This window comes from Alexandromys fortis, unplaced genomic scaffold (genome assembly GCF_014885135.2).
Source record: "Alexandromys fortis isolate MF-2015 unplaced genomic scaffold, M_Fortis_MF-2015_v1.1 scaffold_33, whole genome shotgun sequence".
Lineage (NCBI taxonomy): Eukaryota > Metazoa > Chordata > Mammalia > Rodentia > Cricetidae > Alexandromys > Alexandromys fortis.
Genome location: NW_026067917.1, coordinates 14,575,519 through 14,597,211, shown reverse-complemented (window position 1 = coordinate 14,597,211; position 21,693 = coordinate 14,575,519). Strand labels below are relative to the sequence as shown.

Below are 21,693 nucleotides of genomic sequence, written 5' to 3'. Positions count from 1 at the left end.
ACATGAAGTAGGATCAAAACCCAGTGGCATTGTCCTTGGCTTCTCAGCAGCCCTCATTGTCCGCCATATTCAGAGAGTCCGGTTTTATCCCATGCTTTTTCAGTCGCAGTCCAGCTGGCCTTGGTGAGCTCACAATAGATCAGCCCCACTGTCTCCGTGGGTGGGTGCACCCCTCGTGGTCCTGACTTCTTTGCTCATATTTTCCCTCCTTCTGCTCCTCCTTGGGACATTGGGAGCTCAGTCCGGTGCTCCAGTGTGGGTCTCTGTCTCTAAGAGTAGAATCTTAAAACAGTGCAGTTCAGGCTAAAAAGGCACTGATCCTTCTGATAAGGAAAAATGGCCCTGAGGAGGAAGGCCTTTGTTTGAGCTCTCAGATGTGTATGGGATGTAACCAAATAAAATCAGAGGGCTGAAAACCACTGAGAATGGCAACCAGGAAAGAACTCAAGATAGCTAAGGTTTTTTTTTTTTTTTTTTTTTTTTGACAGAATACTAAATGTTTACTAAAAGGAGTTTGCTTTTAGTGTTTCCTTTAGAAATAGATGGAACAATACTGCCTGTGCTTGGGGCAGTTTATGGGTGAGGATGGTAGATAATATACTCTGTTTCTGTTGTGTTTTTATGTTTCAAGCGTTCAGTGAACTGAAAATCCCTCACTGCACATTTTCATGTGGACATTGGAAGGAGATAGTCCAATTGTTGGAGTGCACCAGAGTGTTACCGATGGGTGTGACCCCTGAGGGCCTGCAGAATGGGTCCCTGGGATGTGGCTTGGCATTCCCCTTGCCAGAGAAGTCAGATCTGATACAGCGGGGCCTGGAATGGCTTTCCCTGCAAGGGCTCTCCAGCAACTAAGAGGTGGCTAAGCTAGACTTTTGTTTGTGACTGTTGTGAAAATTACTGACAATTCCTGAGGGGGAAGGAAGCCACAGCGAACTGCTCATAGAAGGGAAGCCACTTTAAGCCAGTGTTTTTATATCTGTAGCCAGCAGTTCTACCTCTGAGGGGTTACCCTTGAGAAATAGTGCAGAAGAGAGAGAAAAAGAGGGAGAGGGGAAGGAAAGGATAAGATACTCGTTAGTACTGCATTCTAGAGGAGAAGCCAGGAACATGTAATAAATTAAAGAGTTAGTAAATTATGAAGTGGGCTGTTCATTCACTGGAAGCTCTGAAGGCTCTATCACATGTAGGTTATAGCTGCAGGCCCAGCTGAGGTGAGCCTCAGAGGGATGGTGAGCATATGTGATGGGAAGGGGCCTTCAGGGCTTGTTGCTATTGTGTCCTCTTGAGAATATAGTAAGTATAGTTTTGTGAGTTTTAAAAGTGTGTGTGTCTGTCTGTGTACATGTGTGTGTGTACTCAGAATCCAGAAGATGTTAGAGCCCTCAGAGTTGGGATTACAATCATTTGCAGATACCTTGCTTGTTATGCGTGTGCTAGGAATCAAACTCCAGTCCTCATGATAGAGCAACAACTGTTCTTTGCTACGGAGTCATCTTTTCAGCTCCCGCCTTTTAAAAAAATATTTAGTATTTTATTAATTGAGAATTTCATAAATGGTATCTGACTATATTGTCCACCTACTCTTCCCCCAACTTCCCCAGATCTACTTCTTACCTCTTCACCCCTTCCCAACTTAATGTCCTCTATTATTTTATTTTAAATAACCCACCAAATCCAGCTGTGCTACCGTATTGGCTTATGATGTGTGGTTGATCTACCAGGGGCCATCCAGGAAAGGGACACCTCCCATAAGTCATCAACTGTCAATATTTTCTTAGTTTTCTTCTTCACCTTTATGTGAGTTCTGGGGATCAAGCTTAGGTCATTAAGTGCTTTCACTTGCTCAATGATCTCACATCTTGCTGGCCTCAGGTTTTGTAATTTTCAAATCTTACATAGGTGTTGTTCAGTGTTATAGTTTACATAGGTCTTTTGAGAATCGAATACCACTTTTTAAAATAAGTAGAAGAAAAGTGTACTACTTTTGATGGTAATAACCATCCTATTCTAGGTGGTATAATTCTGTATTTTTATTCTATTTTCAGAATAGTCTATATGTGATTATTTGCTTTTCTTCCTCTCACCCCCCCATTGGTATTTGTGTTTGTTTCTACGTGTGTGTGTGTGTGTGTGTGTGTGTGTGTGTGTGTATGTGTGTGTGTGTGGTTGTTGAATCCCCTGGAACTGGAGTTATACATGCGTTGTGAGCTACCCAATATAGGTACTTGGAATCAGACTCAGGTCTCTACCTCTATAAAAGAAGCAAGTGATCTTGACTGTTGCACCGTCTTTCCAACCCTATAATATATTATTTTAAAAATCAAAAAAAGTTTTTTTAAAAAAATGTTGCAGTTTGGATAGGAATTTTGCTGTTTGGTGAACTACGGATCCTTTCTCCAGTGTAGCCTGTGCCAGCAATAACCAGCTGTACTCAAGTACAAAATCTGTCTTTGCCTAGCCCCGGCATTATGTTCTGAGCCAGAAACCATCTTCACTGTGCTCTCAATTTTGTCTCTGAAGGAAGAGAACATTTGTCTGCACTGGGCAGCATTCTCAGGCTGTGTGGACATAGCTGAAATACTTCTAGCTGCCAAGTGTGACCTACATGCTGTGAATATCCATGGGGACTCACCCCTGCACATCGCAGCCAGGGAGAATCGCTACGACTGTGTTGTGTGAGTATGGCCCCATACCACCAATATAGCTCTTGCTTTCTGGATATCTAAAGTGGCTGCTAAATGGCTGTTATCCACACTGTACCTAGAGCTAATGCAGTGTAGGCGGAGAAGTATCTTTCCCATTTGACATCTCAGACCATCTATGGTTCACTTTGGGCTCATAATTGTCATAGAAAATAGAAACAAGCTAAAAACCCCATCCAAATTCTTAGTTGAATTTTGACCAAGTCTCAGACCTAACAGTGTGGGACAGTTTGACTTCCAGGTTCCAGCAGGGACTGGATGCTATTGGTACTCCCCGCTCAGGCTGTTTAGGGCCATTTTAAGCAAGCTCCTCATAATTCTTTCACATCCAGCAGTGGCCTGCATGGTGTAGCATCTCTACTATGTATCTTTAGGAGGAAAAGGAGGGCAGTGACTGTGACTGCTCTGATGAGCAGGCAGCTCCTATATTCACCTGGAAATGAGAGATGGCATGGCCTTGTAGCACTTGCAAGTCTCTGGCATGGGTATGGCAACCCATGTAGCCTTCATCAGGCAGATGTACTGGCCTTCTGACACCCCAACACCTTTTCTCCATTATCATTTCCGTTCATCCTTAAGAGCACATTTGAAAGCAAAGTCTAAGAGAAATAAACATTCTTAGCTCCTACACATATGTTTAGAGGAGCAAACTGATGTCTCGTTGTAAGTATGGAGGGTAACAGATGTGCTCCTGGGGAGGCATGGCTTTGTTCCAGAGTCACTGAACTCAGTTGAGTGCTACATAGCGGAAATCTAGTCATTTAACATGTCGTAGCTGTGTTTCTTCTAAATTCAGATCTGGATGTTTTGTTGACTTCCATTTTATTTTCCATTTTAGCCTATTTCTTTCTCGGGATTCAGATGTTACTTTGAAAAACAAGGAAGGAGAGACTCCCTTGCAGTGCGCAAGCCTCAATTCCCAGGTGTGGAGTGCACTGCAGATGAGTAAAGCACTTCGAGACTCAGCCCCTGACAAGCCTGTTGCTGTCGAGAAGACGGTGAGCAGGTGAGAAGGTTCTAAGACTGAGGTGACGCTAGCAGACCATTGACCTGTGGGCTGGAAGAGACTGGAGCAGATATTTCTGAAGCTCTTCCCTAGGATCCAGCCTAGTGTGGGCACTGGTTGGCAGCTATGTCTCCCATGAGGCAGAAGCTGAAACAGCACAAGTAACATCTCCCTTTTCCTGTGCAGAGACATTGCTCGAGGGTATGAACGCATTCCTATTCCCTGTGTCAATGCTGTGGATAGCGAGTTATGTCCCTCCAACTATAAGTACGTCTCCCAGAACTGCGTGACGTCCCCCATGAACATTGACAGGAACATCACTCACTTGCAGGTTGGTGGGAAGAAGGTCTTGCAGGTCCCTATAATTGGGTCCTAGGACTTAGCACCATTCTGGAAGAAGGCCTGTGGAAGCTTCCCAGGAGATCCTGTTCTCTCTGCACTTGCCTCCCAGGAAAGAGGTGGAGGAACTATAAAAATCTGAAGTTCTGTGATAGGCACGGCACTGGTTCTCTTAGCATACCTTGAAGGCCTACTGAAGGCCCTAAGTGATACCTGATCAGAGTTGCTTGGCGCCTTGGTATTGCCTGGTCCTTGCGTCATGAATAAGAAGGGCCGTGTAGGTCTAAGAAAAGACCACTGCATGCCCCTCAGGTCTGGCAGCTATGGCTCAGCAAACAACTTTCCCACCTCTGACTTTTTTTCTTGGTTAAAATCAGACCTATTTGAAAAGATATCCTAATGATTTTGCTTATGGGAATCCCCTAATTCTCACAAGATAAACTGTATAAGTTTTATCTTGGTTGTGAGACTTTGTCTCATCTTCTCTATCTTTGAGGGCTACAGGTTTTTTAGCCCTTCTGCAGCTGCACCTATCTAAACTCCCACCTGCTCCCTATCAACATGATGCGTTCTTCTCAGTATGTCCCAAGTCTTTCTACCTTGCTCCTAAGAGAGCCTGTGGCAAATGAAAGGCAGTTGAGATGTTCCAGAGCATTCTGTTGAAATTGCAAGGAGTGGGGAGTAGTGGTGCCTGTGGTGACATGCTGTGCACTCTGTTTCCAGTACTGTGTCTGCGTAGATGACTGCTCCTCTAGCACCTGCATGTGTGGCCAGCTCAGCATGCGCTGCTGGTATGATAAGGTGAGGAAACACGTTTGCTGCAATGTGTTGATGTGGTGAGTTCTGTGAGAGTGAGTCTGTGAACATGGTTCCCGATCCTAAGGTGTCCTAGTGACTTTGGGACAGTGGAGGTGAGCTTCTTGGGGAAAACAAGTAGGAGGAGGTGACAGGCTGAAAGTGAAGGGCTATTCCAAGCAGATGGTGGGACTACGGTGTAGCTTCCAGAGTCCTAAGACTGGAGTCCATGTCCTTTGCAACTATTCAGACAGTGGGTACAGTGACTGTTCTGGTATAGCCGTAGGAGGAAACTTCTTTGTTCTGTTTGTTTGGTCATCCCTGTTGTGTATGCCATATACAACGGTTCAAAGAGATGCTTGGTAGAGAGACTAGGCCGTGGGCTAGGAGACAATAAGATAGTAGGGCTTTGAGGCCTAGGGTACAGCTCTAGGACAGAGTATATGGGGAGGGGAGGTGCATAGTCCTCAGTTCAGAGGTCATGGGTGCTAGAATGTTCTGAGTGAAGAGAAAACAGGCAGCAAAGGGCAGCTGCAGCATGTTCTTGGTTTAGAAGAGGAAAGTAGATAGGTCAGGGAGATTGGAGTGCTTGTCATCTGAACGAAACAGCACAAATAAGAACTGTGATCAGTGGGACTGGCAGTATCAGTTATCTTTAGAGTATGGTCCATGCTGGAATTGAGCTTAGGAGAATTCTGATCAAAGTCCTAGTTGTATAAGACTCCCTAAAGTCCCAGAAATGCAAATAGTCCTAGTGTGTCACCCTATAGGTATAATTGAGCTGAAGAAAAGGAGCAGATATGTGGCTGAGTTCTCTAGGAGCAGCCAGAAGGTGCTAACTACTTGAAACAGGGCAGGGCAGGAAGGTTAGGTGAACAGCATAGCCAGGCAGGGACCAAGAGTCCTTCCAATCTGTGTTATACCTGGTGACATTTCTATTTAAACCACAGACGTGGAGCCTAATCCAGTTATTCCCCCAGCTGTTAAAGTCAGCCCATAAACCATTGTGTTTGTGTATATTTAAAGCCCAGACTGGGTACTTTTATAAAAAATACGTTGCTTGATATCTGCTGGCCCTTTGTGGCCATCTGTTAACAGGATGGCCGACTCCTGCCTGAGTTTAACATGGCAGAACCACCCTTGATCTTCGAGTGCAATCATGCCTGCTCATGCTGGAGGAACTGCCGCAATCGTGTGGTGCAAAATGGTCTCAGGTGAGGGGTGTAGATGCATTAGGTCCCATTAGGCCAGTAGCATGTATATTTGTGGGTAGAGACAATGTCTAGGGTAAGCGTATGCACACACACACGTGTGTGTGAGAACAACCAGCCAAGCTAGACTGGCTTTGATATGAATAGAGTTGTTTCGTTTGGTTTTAGTGCTTGAGCCTTTTCTGTCCAGTGTTAGAGAAAGCCAGCCAACATTGAGACTGGTGGTGTTTAATGGTTTTTCTCAGACTGCTAGGTTCCTTCTTGATACTTGCTCCCCACTGCTTATCTTGTTCCATTACCTGTACTTCCTATGTCACATCAAGAATCAAGTTTTAAGCATTGGTAACTATGGTCTGTACATAGTTCACCAAAGTCAGAGTGCTCACACTTGTCTTCCTATTCCCTGTTCACCATATTTCCAAATGGGCCAATAGGATGGGCCTGATCGGTCCCTTGAAGAGTGGGTAAATTCCTTAAGCATGCTCTACCTCAAGCCCGCTCAGCCTCTAGGAGCCTCCCTAACTGCTTGTTGCTGGCATACTCCCTATGTAATAGAATAGCGGCAGTCTGGGTTCTAAAGGAAGCACATTTATGGTGGGAGTACCTTAATCGTCACTGCTACCTCATAGACTAGGCCAGGTACAGTTGAGGAAAGCAAGGGCTGCTATACTTTGTGTTTTGACAGACTGAGTCCTGCATTCTCAGCTTCCTGTGTGTGTTTGGTACTCCATCTGTCAGGTGATTGGAACTGCATTCAGTCACCTGCAGATTTGTAATATTTCTTTATTTGGAAGCTGCATCATTTTTCTCTATTTGCTCATCTCACTCATTTCAGAATGGATACAAGCTGGTTTGCTGACCATCAGGTACATGTTCACCTCCCCTCTACCTGTTTTCCAGGGCAAGACTGCAGCTTTATCGGACACAGGACATGGGCTGGGGTGTGCGGTCCCTCCAGGATATCCCGCTGGGCACCTTTGTCTGCGAGTAAGTGGGTCACCAGAGTCCCACAGCTCTGTTGATAATTTTGTGGGTTTTTTTGTTTGTTTGTTTGCTTGTTTGTTTTTCTCTTTTCTGGTATTCCTCATACATGTTTGTGCTCTAAGAAGCTCCTGGGAACATCTGGTTCACTGTCATGCAGAAGTCAGGCAGTGGAGTTATTGATTGCACCAGTCGCTCAAGCAGCCCACAGACTCTAGTCTTCTACCTCAGTTGTTTACTAACAGTGTTAGTGTCAAGAGTCCTGCACAGGACTAGGATGTTTGCTGAACCATCCTTGGTCCTCATCTTGTACTGCAGACCCTGGGGCCAGATCCAGATCCCAGCTTAGCACATAGAACATTTCAAAGTGTCCCATGTCTGCATCCTTGCTTTCCTTGGCACTGTTCCTTGTCTGAGGGCATAGAGGTGAGGTAGGTCTTGTCTTCCTTTTTCTCACTACAGATACGTAGGGGAGTTGATTTCGGACTCTGAAGCGGATGTTCGGGAAGAGGACTCTTATCTCTTTGATCTTGACAATAAGGTAATGTGTTGTGAACAGCCAAAGCATATGAGCAAATGATTGCAAAATGTAAAACTTGGACAGTTAGTTCTGGTAGATTCTGGAAAGTGGCTGGCATAGGAAGCCAGCCCTGGAGTCACTCTGATGAGTGCCCTGCTGCTAGTGGGTGTACGCTCATTGCAGACCTATTAGATTTTATCACATAATTCTTGGCTCATTTTGGTGTTCAAAGCATAGACATCTAACTTGGGGGATCTCTGTGCTATTGTAGCAAATCACCTGCCTGGAATACCTCATTGTGCATCCTAGTTCCCAGGCTGCTCCTCTGAGACCATGTGCTCTTGGAGTCACATGGGAACCAGTAAGGGATCCAAAAATGCTAGTGATGGACGTATCCTTTGTGTTTCCATTGATCTCAGGGTGTTAGCTTCCTATATCGGCAGAGAATAGAGGGCCAAGCTTGGTCTTCTCTGGGAATAGGCTTTCCAGTGGCTTCTGGGGACAGTGGAAAGGTGGTTAAGACCACCTCAACCATCACTGTTTCTGAACTCAGGAATTGCTGTTCCTGAATTGCTTTGAGTTCCTAAAGCTGGGCATGGTGGTGCACACTGTTAATTCTAGCACTTGGAGACAGAGACAGGCAGAGCTCTGTGAGTTTGAGGCCAGCTGGAGTTATGTGGTGAGACCTGGTTTAAAATAATATTTGAGCCAGGTGGTGGTGGCCCATGCCTTTAATTCCAGCACTTGGGAGGAAGAGGCAGGCATATTGTGAGTTCGAGGCTAGCCTGGTCTACAGAGCAAGTTCCAGGGCAGGCTCCAAAGCTACAGAGAAACCCTGGCCTGAAAACCCAAAGCAAACAAACAAATAAATTTTAAAAAATAGTAAGTAGTAAGTAAATACATCGTAAAGCTCACAGTCTATAAATAGGTAAAGAAATAAAGGTTTTCTAATTTCCAATGTAGCCAGTCAATCATGGCAGCAATATTTTTCCCAGAGACTCTGACTCTTTAAGTTACCCAAGAGGTTAGCATTTGTGAAGCCAGTTTTATGTTATGAACAACTATGGGGACTGCAAAGCTGACTGCCCAATATTCCAGAGAACTTGGTTCAATTCCCAGCACCCATATGGGAACTCAAAACTGTAAGTCTGGTTCCAGCAGGTCTGATACCCTCTTCTGGCCTCCATAGGCTCCAGGCACTCAGATGATGCACAGAGATGGGGTGGGGAAACAAACACCCTCCCAACACACAAAAAACAGGTGTGATGTTACATAGAGGTAGAAGTTAGGAAACCAAAAGTTCAGCTCTTCTCCTTGGCTAATTTTAGGCCAGCCTAGAATACATTTTAAAAACAAATCAAAAACCGCACAAACAAACAAACAAACAAACAAAAAAAGATATTTCTCAGGCTCAAGAATGCCAAAGCCCTTAGGTGTCTTTATATAAGCAACACACCAGTTCCTGAATTGAGGCAGGTTGTTGTTTCCTGTGTGTGTGCTTGTGTATGCAGCCATGCGGGGCTGATTATGAGAGCTCCCTTGTTGCTGGTGTGGATGCAGGTCCTGGAGTGCATGCCATCCTTCCCTTCCTTCTTCAGTGAGAGGTGTTTGTTTGAAGTAGTATGTTTACTAGTCTTTAAGATATATATATCTTAAAGAACCACCATACTTGATTTTTGCACTATGATCTTAATTTGCATTTTCATGATGGTTAATAATATTGAGTAACTTCTTTTGTAGCCTCTACTTATGTTTTTGTAAAACACAGGTATTCCCAGAAATTGTTTTGCCTTCAAGTTTGGAGCTGCACAGACTGAGGTCAATGTGTTGAATTGGTTCCCCATATTGACACCTGTGTTTCTTCACCACCACTCAGCAGTATGACTCCTAAGTGTCCTCAGTGCCTAGGCTTCCTCCTGCTGAGTCTCAATTGCTGTAATTCATGCCTCTCACCTTGGGGAGAGGTTCAAAACCAGCTGGGCAAATTCTACAGACTCTTCTGCTGGGATTTGATGAATACTGCTGGAGTAGACAGCCACTTGTGGCAGTTGTGATCTTTACCATACAACATAAAACATGGTAAAGATGTAGAATTTTATAACAAATTACCAGTTTTCCAAAGAGGTTTCAAAGAAACACCTTTATAAAAAATGGATTGTGTGTGTGTGTGTGTGTGGTTTGTGTGTGTACCCATACTTACAGTTTGCATAACTCAGCTTTCTTCTTTTACCTTGTGGGTCTGGGTCTGGGAGTTAAACTTAGGCTATCAGACTTGGCATCAAGTATCTTCACCCACTGAGTCATTTCACTGGCCCAACACGGTTTTATTTAAAAAATTTTTATATGTACACACATGTTCTAAGTATATTTATTTTATTTTATTTTTTTTGGATATAGGTTTCACTATGTAGTCTTGGCTTGGAACATGTAATGTAGACAAGGCTTGCCTCAAACATGTAGTGACTGATCCTTCTGCCTCATCCTTCCTATGCTCAGATTACAGGTAATAATAACCATATTGCCTCCAGACACTATTTTAGGTTTCTTTTGATCTGTCTGTTCATTCATTCATTCCTTCATTCATTCATCCATCCATTCTGCTTCTCTCTGTGTAGGCCAGGGTGATCTTGAACTTCTTCCTGCTTCAGCCTTCCAGGGGCTGGGATATCACACATGAACCACCATGCTTGACTTATGCACTATGATCTTAATTTGCATTTTCATGGTGATTGATAATATTGAGTAACTTGTTTTGTGTCTCTTAGATACCCTTATAGCTTCTGTGAATTTTCTATTGTTCTTCTTCCTCCTCCTCCTCCTCCTCCTTCTGTTGTTGTTGTTTCGGTTTTGTTGAGCCAAGATTTCTCTGTGGTTCATTGGCTGTCCTAGAACTCACAGAGATCCACTCGCCCTTTGCCTCCTGAGTGTTGGGATTAAAGGTGTGAGCCACCAAGCCTGTCACTGTTGCTTTTTTTTTTTTTTTTTTTTTTTTTTGGTTTTTCGAGACAGGGACTGTTGCTGTTTTAAATACAATCTCAGTTTATAGCTCTGGCTAGCCTAGAGCTTGCTGTGTAGACTGTAGAGGTTAGCCTCAGACTCACAGAGATCTACTTCCCTGTGCCTCGTGAGTTTTGTAAGTTAAAGGTGTACAAACCATGTCTGTTCTACTTTATTTTTTTAGACCGGATCTTTTACTGAAATGTAGCTCATTGCCTAGACTAGCTGGCCAGTATACCCCTGAGATCTTTTTCCAGGATTGCAGGTGTGTGCTGCTCTACACAGTTTTTTTACCCTTGTCCTGACATTCTGAACATAGTGCCTTATATTTGCACAAGCTCTTTACCACTGAGCCGTCTCCCTAATTCCTACCAGATGTATTTTTAAAACTAATTTTTGTTTTACTTTATGTCATATGTATGATATATTTTGTCTGCATGTATGTCTGCTCACCATGTATGTGCCTCGTGCCCACAGAGGCCAGGGAATGAATCAGATCTCCTGAAACTGAAGTTACAGATGATAGTAACCACTATAGTTACTGGGAATCAATATTAGGTCCACTGGAAGAACAGCCAAATGTTATTTAACTGCCAAGTCATCTCTCCGACCGGTGTTGCTAATGTTCAGTTCATTCTGTCCTGAGGAATCTCTGTCTCCCCTAAGATCATGAAACTTTCATGTTATGTATTTCTATTTCATGTATTTCAGTCCACATTGGTGAGTGGTCTGTGGTATGGACTGGGATTGTGTCTGTGAGGATTGTAGTCAGCCAGGCACTGCTGGCCAGGACACTATTCCTCACTCATGTGCTACTGTGTCTCAAACATGCTTTGTTCCTTATCATTTCTGACCCTTACACCAGTGCCACCCTCTTGGTGGCAAAGCTTCACTTGTGCAAGTGGTAGCAAACTTCAGACTGTCCCTTAATGATTTTGTTATTTCTGAGAGCCAGTCATGGTATCTGCATGATCAGCAGCCCTGCAGTTGTGGCTGGAGTTCCATGAATCTTGTCTACTCAGGAATGTGGCACTGCAGCTCTACGTGTCCAGACCCACTAGGTCTGTAATTCCTCTCTCTGCAGAGCCTCGCTGTTCAGTAAACAAATCTTATGCATGGTTGTTAAAATGGTACTGCTTTTCATTTCTCAACTGATTATGGGTAGTACTTGGTAGTGGTTGGGGTTTTTGGTCGACCTTGTTATATTCACCTTTTAATTTTGTACCTTTTATAGGTTATTGATTAGGAGTTAATGCATATACAATTATGTGCCATATGAATAAAGATAATTTCATTCGCTCTTTCCAGGATGTGTAATTTTTGCCTCTTGTTTCTTGAGTACACTCTTAGAGGGGAAACATTTACCTTCCCCACCAAAGGGTATTAGTACAGGAGTCTTGTGAGTACTCACATACTATCAGGAGTTCTTAGGAGGGTCATTCCTGTCATTCCTTGGCTGTAGGTCAAGGCCAGTGTCCAGGGCTTCTTTTCAGCCCCTGGAAACAGAGAAAGTACCAGCCTTTCCCCTGTTCTTTCATCACTTCCTCTGTTGTCTCCCTTACCACTACTGGTGTGTGCCCGTCCTTATCAAGTTCCGACATTTCATATCTGTATCTTAAATAATACTGTGTCAGTGGTTCTTTTTGTCCATTCAGAGGACATAAAAGCTGTTAAGTTTACTAAGACCGTCTATTTGCTGTACCTGCTCAGATCAAACCCCACAATGTCTGAGCACCATATTGGTGACCACATTTACTGTCCCCAGACCAGAACCTGTTCACATGTATCTTCTTGCTTCATTCAGACCCCTGGGCACACGATTCCTGATAACCCTTCAAGTGCACTGTGTTCTGTGATCATGCTGAGGTCTGTGTGTCTGAACAGGTGAAATGGTCTTGATGAGGCCCGTTCAAAGGAGGTATGATGGTCCCACACTATCCTTGTTCTGGAAAAGACAGGTATTAATAGCACTGGCGTGAAGTTGGTACGCTGGAGCCAAAGTTAGGTATAGACAATTGCTTGCTGCAAGGGCAGAGTTGAAAGTCTAAGAGCAGCCCTTCATCTCTGGGTCCTATAGCCTGAGCTGGTGGCCTTGGTGAGGACATGCTCCAATGTCCTCATCCTTCAGTATGGGTAGTGCAGGACAACTCTTCTGAGAAACCCATCAGTGGCACATTCAAGGCTCTCCAACTTGGGGACAGCTTCTGGGGTTCTGGGCTGTTAAGTGTACCCTTGTTGGTTGCAGCGTTCTCTAAGGCTCATTCTTTGAGCAACAACAATGAGGGGTGACCACAACTTCCCTAGGAGTGTTTGGTACAAAGTTAGAAGCTTTCCCAGATGGAAGTCATATCTAGGCTTGTAATTCTGGACAAAAATATCTTTAGATAAGAATAGTAGCTTCTGGAGTCCTGCCTAGGGCCATAGGCCCACAGGTTCACAGCCAGCCTTTCTGGCTCCTTGAGACACTGGCCAGGCCCCTGTGGGAAATACCCTGCCTTCTTGGCTTCTGTGGATGGTTTGTGCTCTTCAAGGTGTTTCAAAACCGTAATGGGGGAAAAATTATTCTTTGCAGCAGACCCTTGGTGGGCCTGTGATGTGGGATGTCCTTCTGTATATTTCTGCCATAGGCCAAAGCAGCTTTATTCATTAACCAATAAAAGCAATACATATATAGGACATCCCATATCAGGCCTCTTACAGCATGGCCCCAACGAAATACCCAGGCTCCTCTTGCTACTGAGCATGCAGATCCTCCCCCACCCCCAGGCCCACTCTGTTATTCATTCTCTCCTAGTTTGTGTTGGAATTCTGCACACCTGTCTCACCTGCCTGCCACCTACATCTTCTCACCTGTGGTATTGCCTTTCCTAGATTTAATTTTCTCTGCTGCGCTTTTCCTAATTTTAAAGAAGTCTTTCATCTAGATGATAAAAGAAAGGGCAGACAAGGAAAAAGAGCGTTTGTTTGGCTGCCATTTCTTGGGATATTTTGTCTCAAGGCAGCCTCATTTTTTATGTTCGCTGTGGGAATGTTCTGACCTGCAGAAGAGTGAAGATGACCAGAAGTAGGAGCCCATGCTGCCACCAGAGCCAGCATTTCCTTGCTTAATTTCTTTTGTCCCCCTGTCATACAGTGTTAAATATAAAAAAAAGAATCTTACTCCATTCCACCAGTGTGTGTCTGAACAACCGAGGCATTGTCATCACTCGTCTACATAGAAGATGGCTGTTAGCCGGTGCCAGCTTTCTCCCCCATTTCCCCAGCTTGCCTAAGTACTTTGCACTGAGTAGTCCCGGAGCTAGTCAGGACTGTGCTCACACCTGCTGCATCCAAGGAGCGCAGCATTCCCAGGGCCTCCGTCTCCTACTGAAAACACCAGTTATTGCTCTGCAGCGGTCCTGCCAATCTGGACATGTCTGTCCCCAGATGTTCCTACACTTGTCTAATGAGGTCCCAGTAACACTCATGCTGCTGGCCCGATATTCCTTCTGGCTGTGTTCTTAATGAAAATTGTGGTATCTGCCAGTCTTGGCTTTTCCCCTTTCAGCTGACATCTCTGCACCACTGGCAACTTCTGACATGCTGTTCACATTCATTCAAGGAATGTGTTTGTTTGGTATTTAGTGTTCTGTCTGCATGTATGCCTGCAGCCCAGAAGAGGGTGCCAGATCTTATTACAGATAGTTGTGAGCCACAAGGTGGTTGCTGGAAATTGAACTCGGGACCTCTGGAAGAACAGGCAGTGCTTTAAATTGCTGAGCCATCCCTCCAGCCTGTTTAAGGAAACTTTTATTTCGGGTGTTTGTGTGTGTGCATGCACTTGTGCATATGTGGGGAAACCAAATGTTGGCATCAGGTGTCTTGTTGCTTTCTACCGTATTTCTGGATATGGCTAGACTGGGGTTATTGGCACAATGGCGCATCGCCTTGCTTTTACATGGTGTGGGGATCTAAACTCAGATTCTTGTGTGGCTGACACTACTGACAGCCATCTCTACAACCAAGATTTATTTTATTTAAAGGAAAATAGATATTTCCCCATCCATATCTAGCCATCTGCTCTTCCTTGAGAGAAGGCAGAGACTCTCTGTCTTGACCATGTGCCTGTCTATTTTTAGAATGAGGCAGAGGTGACAACTTGCCAGGTGTAAAGGAAATTTGTTGTTTCTTTCCTTCCCTCTTTGTGTGTTTTGAGATACAGTGTACTATCTAGGTTAGGTTGGTCTTGAACTAGTTGCCATCTTCCTGTGTCTACCTTCCAAGTGCTGGGATTACTGGTGTGTACCATCACCCTTTTGTCTCACCCTTTTGTTTTGAATATTGATACAAATCATGGTTTCTTTCTCTCTCTCTCTCTCTCTCTCTCTCTCTCTCCCTCCCTCCCTCCCTCCCTCCCTCCCTCCCTCCCTTCTTTTTTAATGTGTATACTGCTCTTGTTTTGGGTCCTGCAGACGTCTTACCTGTATTGATGTTTTCTGGCACTGTTAGCCTTCCTATGTCTAACGTAGCCTCACACTTACAATCTCATTTTTCTAATGAGACTCCTCTTTATTTATGAGAATAGAGTTTAGAGAAGAAAATCTTCTAAGGTGTTTATTTTTTTTTCTTTTTTCTAAAAATTATGTGGGTGTTTTGTCTGTGTGTATTGTATTTCTGTGTACCGTGTGTGTGTGTGTGTGTGTGTGTGTGTGTGTGTGTGTGTGTGTATGTGCCTGATACCTTCAGAGATCAGAAGAGGGTACAAGACCCCTAGGGAGTGGAGTTGCTATCAGTTGTGAACTGCTACATGGGAACTGGGAATTAACCCAGATTCCGTAGAACAGCATCTAGTGCTCATAACCACTGGGCAAATACCTCCAGTCTCTTTTTTGTGACCCCCGACTTTTGAAACCACCACACCTAGCCAAGGTGCTGAAACTTGTGTTCAACAGTGGAGTCATATCAGGAGTCACCAGTGTGATGATACACGGCCATTAGGTGGTTTGCTTCTCTGCTCAGGTTGAGAGCTGCCCTGTCCTTAGCTATAGATAGAATCTTGGTTCTTGAAAGTTTGTATCAGAATAGCCTTGCCAATGATAGGGCCCATACATGCTGGGGGTATGTCCTGCCCTCTGCAGTTGTTTGGTTCTTAGGATATATTTTACTGAAGATTTGAAGTATTGTAATTGTCTTTCTCTTCAGTTGTATTACCAGTTTGATCTGCAGTTCATGTTTTAGTTCATATTTGGAAATTTAAGAATATGTGTTTTCATCAGGCATGGCAACACATGTTTCTGTACCATCTCAGCACCTGTGCTGAAGGCAGTCTGGGCTCACATGTAAAATCAAAACCTGTGGTGTTCATGAAGCATGTTGCCGTCAGAGGACAACTGCAAGGTTTGGTGACAGCGCCTTTTACCTTAAGCATCATAACTCCCAAAAATAAAATGACTGGTTTTTGTTTGTTTGTACTGGGGTGCGGAAAGATTGGACTCAGGATTTCATACATGCTATCTAAGCATTTTATCAGACCTTTCATTATGCAAGAGACTTGTGTGTTCTAAAAGTAGAAACTATATTAAAATCTTGCTCAGAAAAACTGTGCTTCTTTGCATGTTCCGTGTTCTGTTACCGGATATTGGATTTTTCTCTGGCTGCTGTCACAAACACTGACACCCACTTAGCCTGTTCCTCACAGCTCTGATGCTGGTGAAGGCCATCTCTTGGTTCCTAGCCAGCGCCTTCACACTGCGTCCCTGTGAGGCAGGAGCTCTTGGGAGTCTCCTGTGAGTGCACTCATTGCACCCAGGCTTTGCCCGCAGTCTGGGTCACTTTCCTAGAACTCTTGGCCCTCCTAATTTTATCACTGTGGGCTGAGGATTTCAAATAAGGACCTTTAAAGGGGAATGGACTCTTGAGTCATGGTACTGTTCCTGACAGGAGACTGTTGTTTGTAAAAAATGAAGGTACTTATTTCTTTTGTGATTATGCAGAAAGTGGCATGGTTTCTCTACCCTGCCTTCCTCACTTGCCAGGATAGTACAGAATTCATCAGCACATAGAGTTTCTCTTAGTTTTTTGAGGCTGATTTCATCTTTGTTACTTTTGCTGTTGCTCTCCTGTTCAGTGGTTTACTGCCTGGGGTCTTGTTCCTTTCTGTAGAGGAGGGTTAAATAGCCAGTAGATCCTCATTAGAATCCCACTTGATTCTTTCATTATTTCCTTTTCTTTGCCCAGACTTTGCCCTTCTCTGTAGTGATTGTAGTCTGACATTCTGCTGTTTTGTTCTGTATAGAACATGAGCAGTTCCTGTCCCTATGTAGCATTGCATACATCCCTGGTTTGTCATAGGTTAGGCTTAGCTGACTTTTCAATCTTGTTTGTTTTTTTGTTTAGAGACAGGATCTTACTATGTAGCTCTGGTTGTCCTGGAACTCACTATTAGACCAGGCTGGCCTCAAATTCAACAGTCCCCCTCTGCTTCCTGGGATTAGGTGTGCCACCATGTCTGGCTCATTTGTATTATTTTGGGGGGGGGGTGTCTGTGTATCCCTGGCTGTGCTGGAACTCTGTAGGCTGGGCTTGAACTCAGAGATCTGCCTGCCTCTGCCTCCTGAGTGCTGGGATTAAAGGCATGTGCCACCACCTCCTGGCTCATTTGTATTCTTAATGTTAACTTTTTTAGCCCTTCTCACCCCCCCACCCCCCCACCCCCGCCACAAAAACACACAGGACTTGTTGTTTTCTGCCCTTTTCTAAGCCCAGCTTCAGATTTGAGTTCTGCTATTCATGTGCTGCTCTGGTCGATGTCCAGCTGTCTGTTGCTTTCAGTCAGCTCAATGTCTTCTTTCAGTATGGGCCAGGTCAGCCAGAGGTTTTAGTGTGTAGGCTGGACCCACTCCAGAAGCCCAAGGAAAAACCTTTAGCCTGTGTGATGCCTGCTCTCAGAGCTGTTTCCTTCAGAGGCTAGGCTTATCTGTAGCGTCCTCGGCTATCACCACAGAAGCAGAGTGACATGAATCTGTTAGATTAGTGTCTTTATGGCAGATGCAGGGTATAGGTCTCTCTGTCTTTGATCTGCCGAATTCTCTCATAGTGTCTGTTCTTCAGGGATTTTAATGGAGTACATTCATCCACATCCATATCCACCATTCTATCTTCTGCAGGTCTTGAAGTTAACAAAGTGAAGGTTTTCATATACCCATCTCAGATCCAGACTTTCCCATTATTGGTTTGTGTTTGACCTTTGCCTGAACTCTGAGTGTGTTTACAGGGTGTGCCCAGATGTCTGTAGCAGACTCTTGTTTGGGCCTTATACTCGACAGAGTTATTCCAGCATATCTGGCTTTCCTCTCTAACTCTCCCTCTTACATACTGTGGCTGTGTAACTGTCATACCCAAGCAACAAGCTCTGGATGTGCATTGTGGCCAGCCCCAGACCTGTCTGAAGGCTTCAGAATGCTCGTTTCATCCCGGGCAGCTTCTTGGAGTCATGGAGTAGTTTTCAGGTCTTTTCTGCATGTTAGGCCTGCCCTCTTCAGCAAAGGTCTCCTTTGCCATGAAATAGTCACCTCACCACAGCAGTTTCTCGCACATAGAACTCTGTGAGACAACTGTTTAAATGGCTCAAGAGTTAGCATAACCCTCTCAGCTAATATTGATCCTGCAGTCCCTGTCTGCTGGGAAGCAACCACAGAATCTGGGCAGAGTCATAGGACAGGGACATGTGGAAACCTGTACTCCTTTGAGTCCTAGGTTAGCATGGTGCTTCTACCTCTGGAGCAGGATTTAGTGTAACATGGCTTGTGGCTACCTTCGGGCTGTGACAGAGTCTGCTTTGCTGAGTTGAGTTGTCACTGAGCCACAGAAAGAAGTTCTTCAATCCTGGCAGAGCCACTGTTCAGGTCCAGGTTTTCAAGCCTACAGTGCTGGTTTCTAGGGTAAGGACATGTTCTTGATTGATTACTGGCTGAAGCCTATCATGGACCCTTTCACTTTTTTACCCCAAAGGATGGAGAGGTATATTGCATTGATGCTCGGTTCTATGGGAATGTCAGCCGGTTCATAAACCACCACTGCGAGCCCAACCTTGTGCCTGTGCGCGTGTTCATGTCACACCAGGACCTGCGCTTTCCCAGGATCGCTTTCTTCAGTACCCGCCTGATCCAGGCTGGGGAGCAGCTCGGGTACGTACAGCATGACCCTGACTGGGCGGGTATGGTTGCTGCCTTCCTAGCCATGCATGGACTTTCAACATATAGGGTTCTGGGCCTAGATGGGATGGCTCAGGGGCACTTGGGATATTCCACCTGCCACTTGTGTCCAACACATAGAAATGCTGAGTTCTCCTTCCCTAGGTTCGACTATGGGGAACGCTTTTGGGATGTCAAGGGCAAGCTTTTCAGTTGCCGGTGTGGTTCTCCCAAGTGTCGGCACTCCAGTGCAGCCCTGGCCCAGCGGCAAGCCAATGCAGCCCAGGAGGCTCAGGAGAATGGCCTTCCGGATACCAGCTCTGCAGCTGCTGCTGACCCCCTATGAATTGCCAGTGGGGCCCGTGGGACCTTCAGAATCATATTTTGGTGACTGCAATGTAGAGAGGAAAATCTGCACAAGATTTCCAAGAGGAGCTGGAGGTGTGGACACCTACCAGGAATGTTTTGGGCCTGAGGCGTTTCAGCTGGCCCAGTGCTCAGACCAGAGCACTCCTCTGGTCCTTCACCTCAGAGACCTGACTCCATATTGCATAACTTGTGAGTTACTGGTGGTGGCTCTGTCGCTGCAGTGCTTCCCGTTTGTTTCTCCTTCTGGTCTCTGAGGTCCTTGCTCCACTGCCAGGTTTGTTTGTATACTGTCTGGTCAGGCTCCTATAAGGCACTCACCAAGGCCACCGTCACCTACAAGCTGCTCCGTTAGACCTGCTGCCCACAGCCTGTGTTGCTGGCACCAGCTCCCAGGTGCCACCAGAGGACACTAGCTCCCTTCAGCCTTGGAGAGGTTGGCTGACCCACCACTGAAATGTGGGTTTGTTTTTAAAGAAATCCTATATCTAGCCCTATATATCAAGCCTCTTAATGGTGTTTCTTTGCGAGGAAGCAGGTTGGTGGTTGCAGGCAGACCCTGCACTGGCCCCAGCCAGTTCCGTTGACGCAGGCACCTTTTGTTGATTTCTAAGCCACATGCTATGATGATGGATAAACTCGTTTGTTTTTTACCATTACCGAACATTAGGACAAACAAAGAATAAAAACACAAAACACAGACAACGGTGCTGAATCTGGTGTGGTTTCTACTCACCACGGGAAAATAAACTATCAACTGTAAAAAGAGAACAAAATGATTTTAGAATAAAGTGCAGGAAAAACTTTTTTAAAATGTTAGTCTTGTAGTTGAATAAATTTGCCGTCACCTTTTGTGTGATGGCCTGGCAGGTCATGTACTTTTTTTTGGCATATACCTTTCTAAATACTGTAATTAGTGCAGCGACAGTGGGGTTTTTTTTGTGTGACTCTTCTAAAACATTCATAATGCAGTCATGTTTATTTTTTTTCTGTTAAAATGTTTTTTGACAGTTTTAAGAACAGTCTTTTGGCTCAGACCATTTCTTGTTCTGTTTTCAATGAAATCAATAAAAAAAAAAAGTACTTTAAATGGAGTGTTCCTTATGACACATTCTTTCTCCTGGTCTCTGCAAATCCCTAGCCTTTCCACTTTGGGTGCTACACTCAGGAGTTATATGGGTTCTGGAAGTCTGCCAGCCCCGCTGCCAGCCCAAGGCTGTGGAGCTGCATGTGTCCATGTTTGTCAGTGTGTTTGATGTCCGGTGTTCCAGGTTTGAAGGCCATTCTGAAGGCCGTTGGAGCAGGTGAGTCCTCACATGTGACAGTCTTCATTGGGACACAGCAAGGGTAGAGGAGGCAAAGCTGGAGCTCTTTCCTTCCTGCTGACAAGTGATGCCTGTATCCTTCCCTAGGGACCCGAGACTCGCCAGTGCCTCTCTGTGCTCCATGGAAGTCTGGTATTGCTCACTACAGGAGAGCTTGTAAACTCAGTGAAAAATTGATCAAAGGCTCTGCCTTTCAGTGCATGGAGTTTATTCAGTCAGGCCTTTTTAAAAAGGAAGATAACTGTCTCACTTTATAAATGATAAAATAGGGTACCTGGACCCACATGCTGTTCAGCCTGTGGCCCTTGCATCGTTACTGGCAACAGCTGTGGGATGGCTGTGGGCAGATGGGATACTGGGAGACCCAAGGAAAGGCTAGCTTTACTTCTCCCAGAGGAGCTTGGCTCTCTTAACTGCCCTCAGGAGGAGTTGGGCTGTGCAGAAGTCCCCAGCAGCTCCCCTCCTTAGACTCCTTTGCCTGTTTCTGTACAAATACTACACCGATATAACACATCTCTCTCAGGGCAGAGGTGCTCATTTTGGTAAAATCAGATTTGTGTGGTGTGGGGTATGTTGTGTGCTTCATGCAGCATTCACACAGTACCTAAACTTCTGTTTAGAACATGGGCCTATTTCCAGGGTCCCACTAATAAAAACTATGCTGGAAAGAATCCTGTACCTTGTCTTTTTTACTAGTCATGTTACTGGGTAGGGGTATCTTGGTTAAGTTTCTGTTGCTATGAAGAGACACTGTGACCATGACAGCTCTTTTTTTTTTTTTTTTTTTTGGTTTTTCGAGACAGGGTTTCTCTGTGGCTTTGGAGCCTGTCCTGGCACTAGCTCTGTAGACCAGGCTGGTCTCGAACTCACAGAGATCCGCCTGCCTCTGCCTCCCGAGTGCTGGGATTAAAGGCGTGCGCCACCACCGCCCGGCTCATGACAGCTCTTAAAAGGGAAAACATTTAACTGGGGCTGGCTTACAGGTTCAGAGCTTCGGTGCATTATTGTCGTTTGGAGAAACATGGCAACATGCAGACATAGTGCTAGAGAAGTAGCCAAGAGTTCTACATCTGGATTGGCGTTGGCTCTCTCCTTACATGATGCATGTGGGGATTCAAACTCAGGTGGTCCTTCGTGGTGGCAAATGCCTTTACCCATTGAGCGTGTGTGTGTGTGTGTGTGTGTGTGTGTGTGTGTGTGTGCGCGCGCGCGTGTGTGCTCGCCAAAGATTTGGGGGATTTTTTTCAGGTGTCTTTGTGTGTTCAGAAGGGGCCAAA

At 45.1% G+C, this 21,693-nt stretch overlaps 1 protein-coding gene across 6 annotated transcripts in view; it reads left to right on the top strand.

Moving 5' to 3' along the window:
- Window positions 1-20,913, top strand: part of Ehmt1 (euchromatic histone lysine methyltransferase 1) — a 105,275-nt gene extending 84,362 nt beyond the window's left edge. For 2 of the 6 annotated variants that reach the window (XM_050139897.1, XM_050139898.1), the window contains 9 exons: window positions 2,524-2,678; window positions 3,544-3,711; window positions 3,898-4,042; window positions 4,774-4,851; window positions 5,944-6,059; window positions 6,957-7,043; window positions 7,500-7,578; window positions 18,544-18,719; window positions 18,891-20,911. In XM_050139897.1, the coding sequence (XP_049995854.1) occupies window positions 2,524-2,678; window positions 3,544-3,711; window positions 3,898-4,042; window positions 4,774-4,851; window positions 5,944-6,059; window positions 6,957-7,043; window positions 7,500-7,578; window positions 18,544-18,719; window positions 18,891-19,071 (1,185 nt within the window). In that variant the 3' untranslated portion in view covers window positions 19,072-20,911. Of the gene's footprint in view, window positions 1-2,523; window positions 2,679-3,543; window positions 3,712-3,897; window positions 4,043-4,773; window positions 4,852-5,943; window positions 6,060-6,956; window positions 7,044-7,499; window positions 7,579-18,543; window positions 18,720-18,890 lie in introns of all 6 variants that reach the window. The other 4 variants (XM_050139896.1, XM_050139892.1, XM_050139895.1 and 1 more) reach the window with 4 other exon arrangements.
- The last annotated feature ends 780 nt before the right edge of the window (window positions 20,914-21,693 follow it).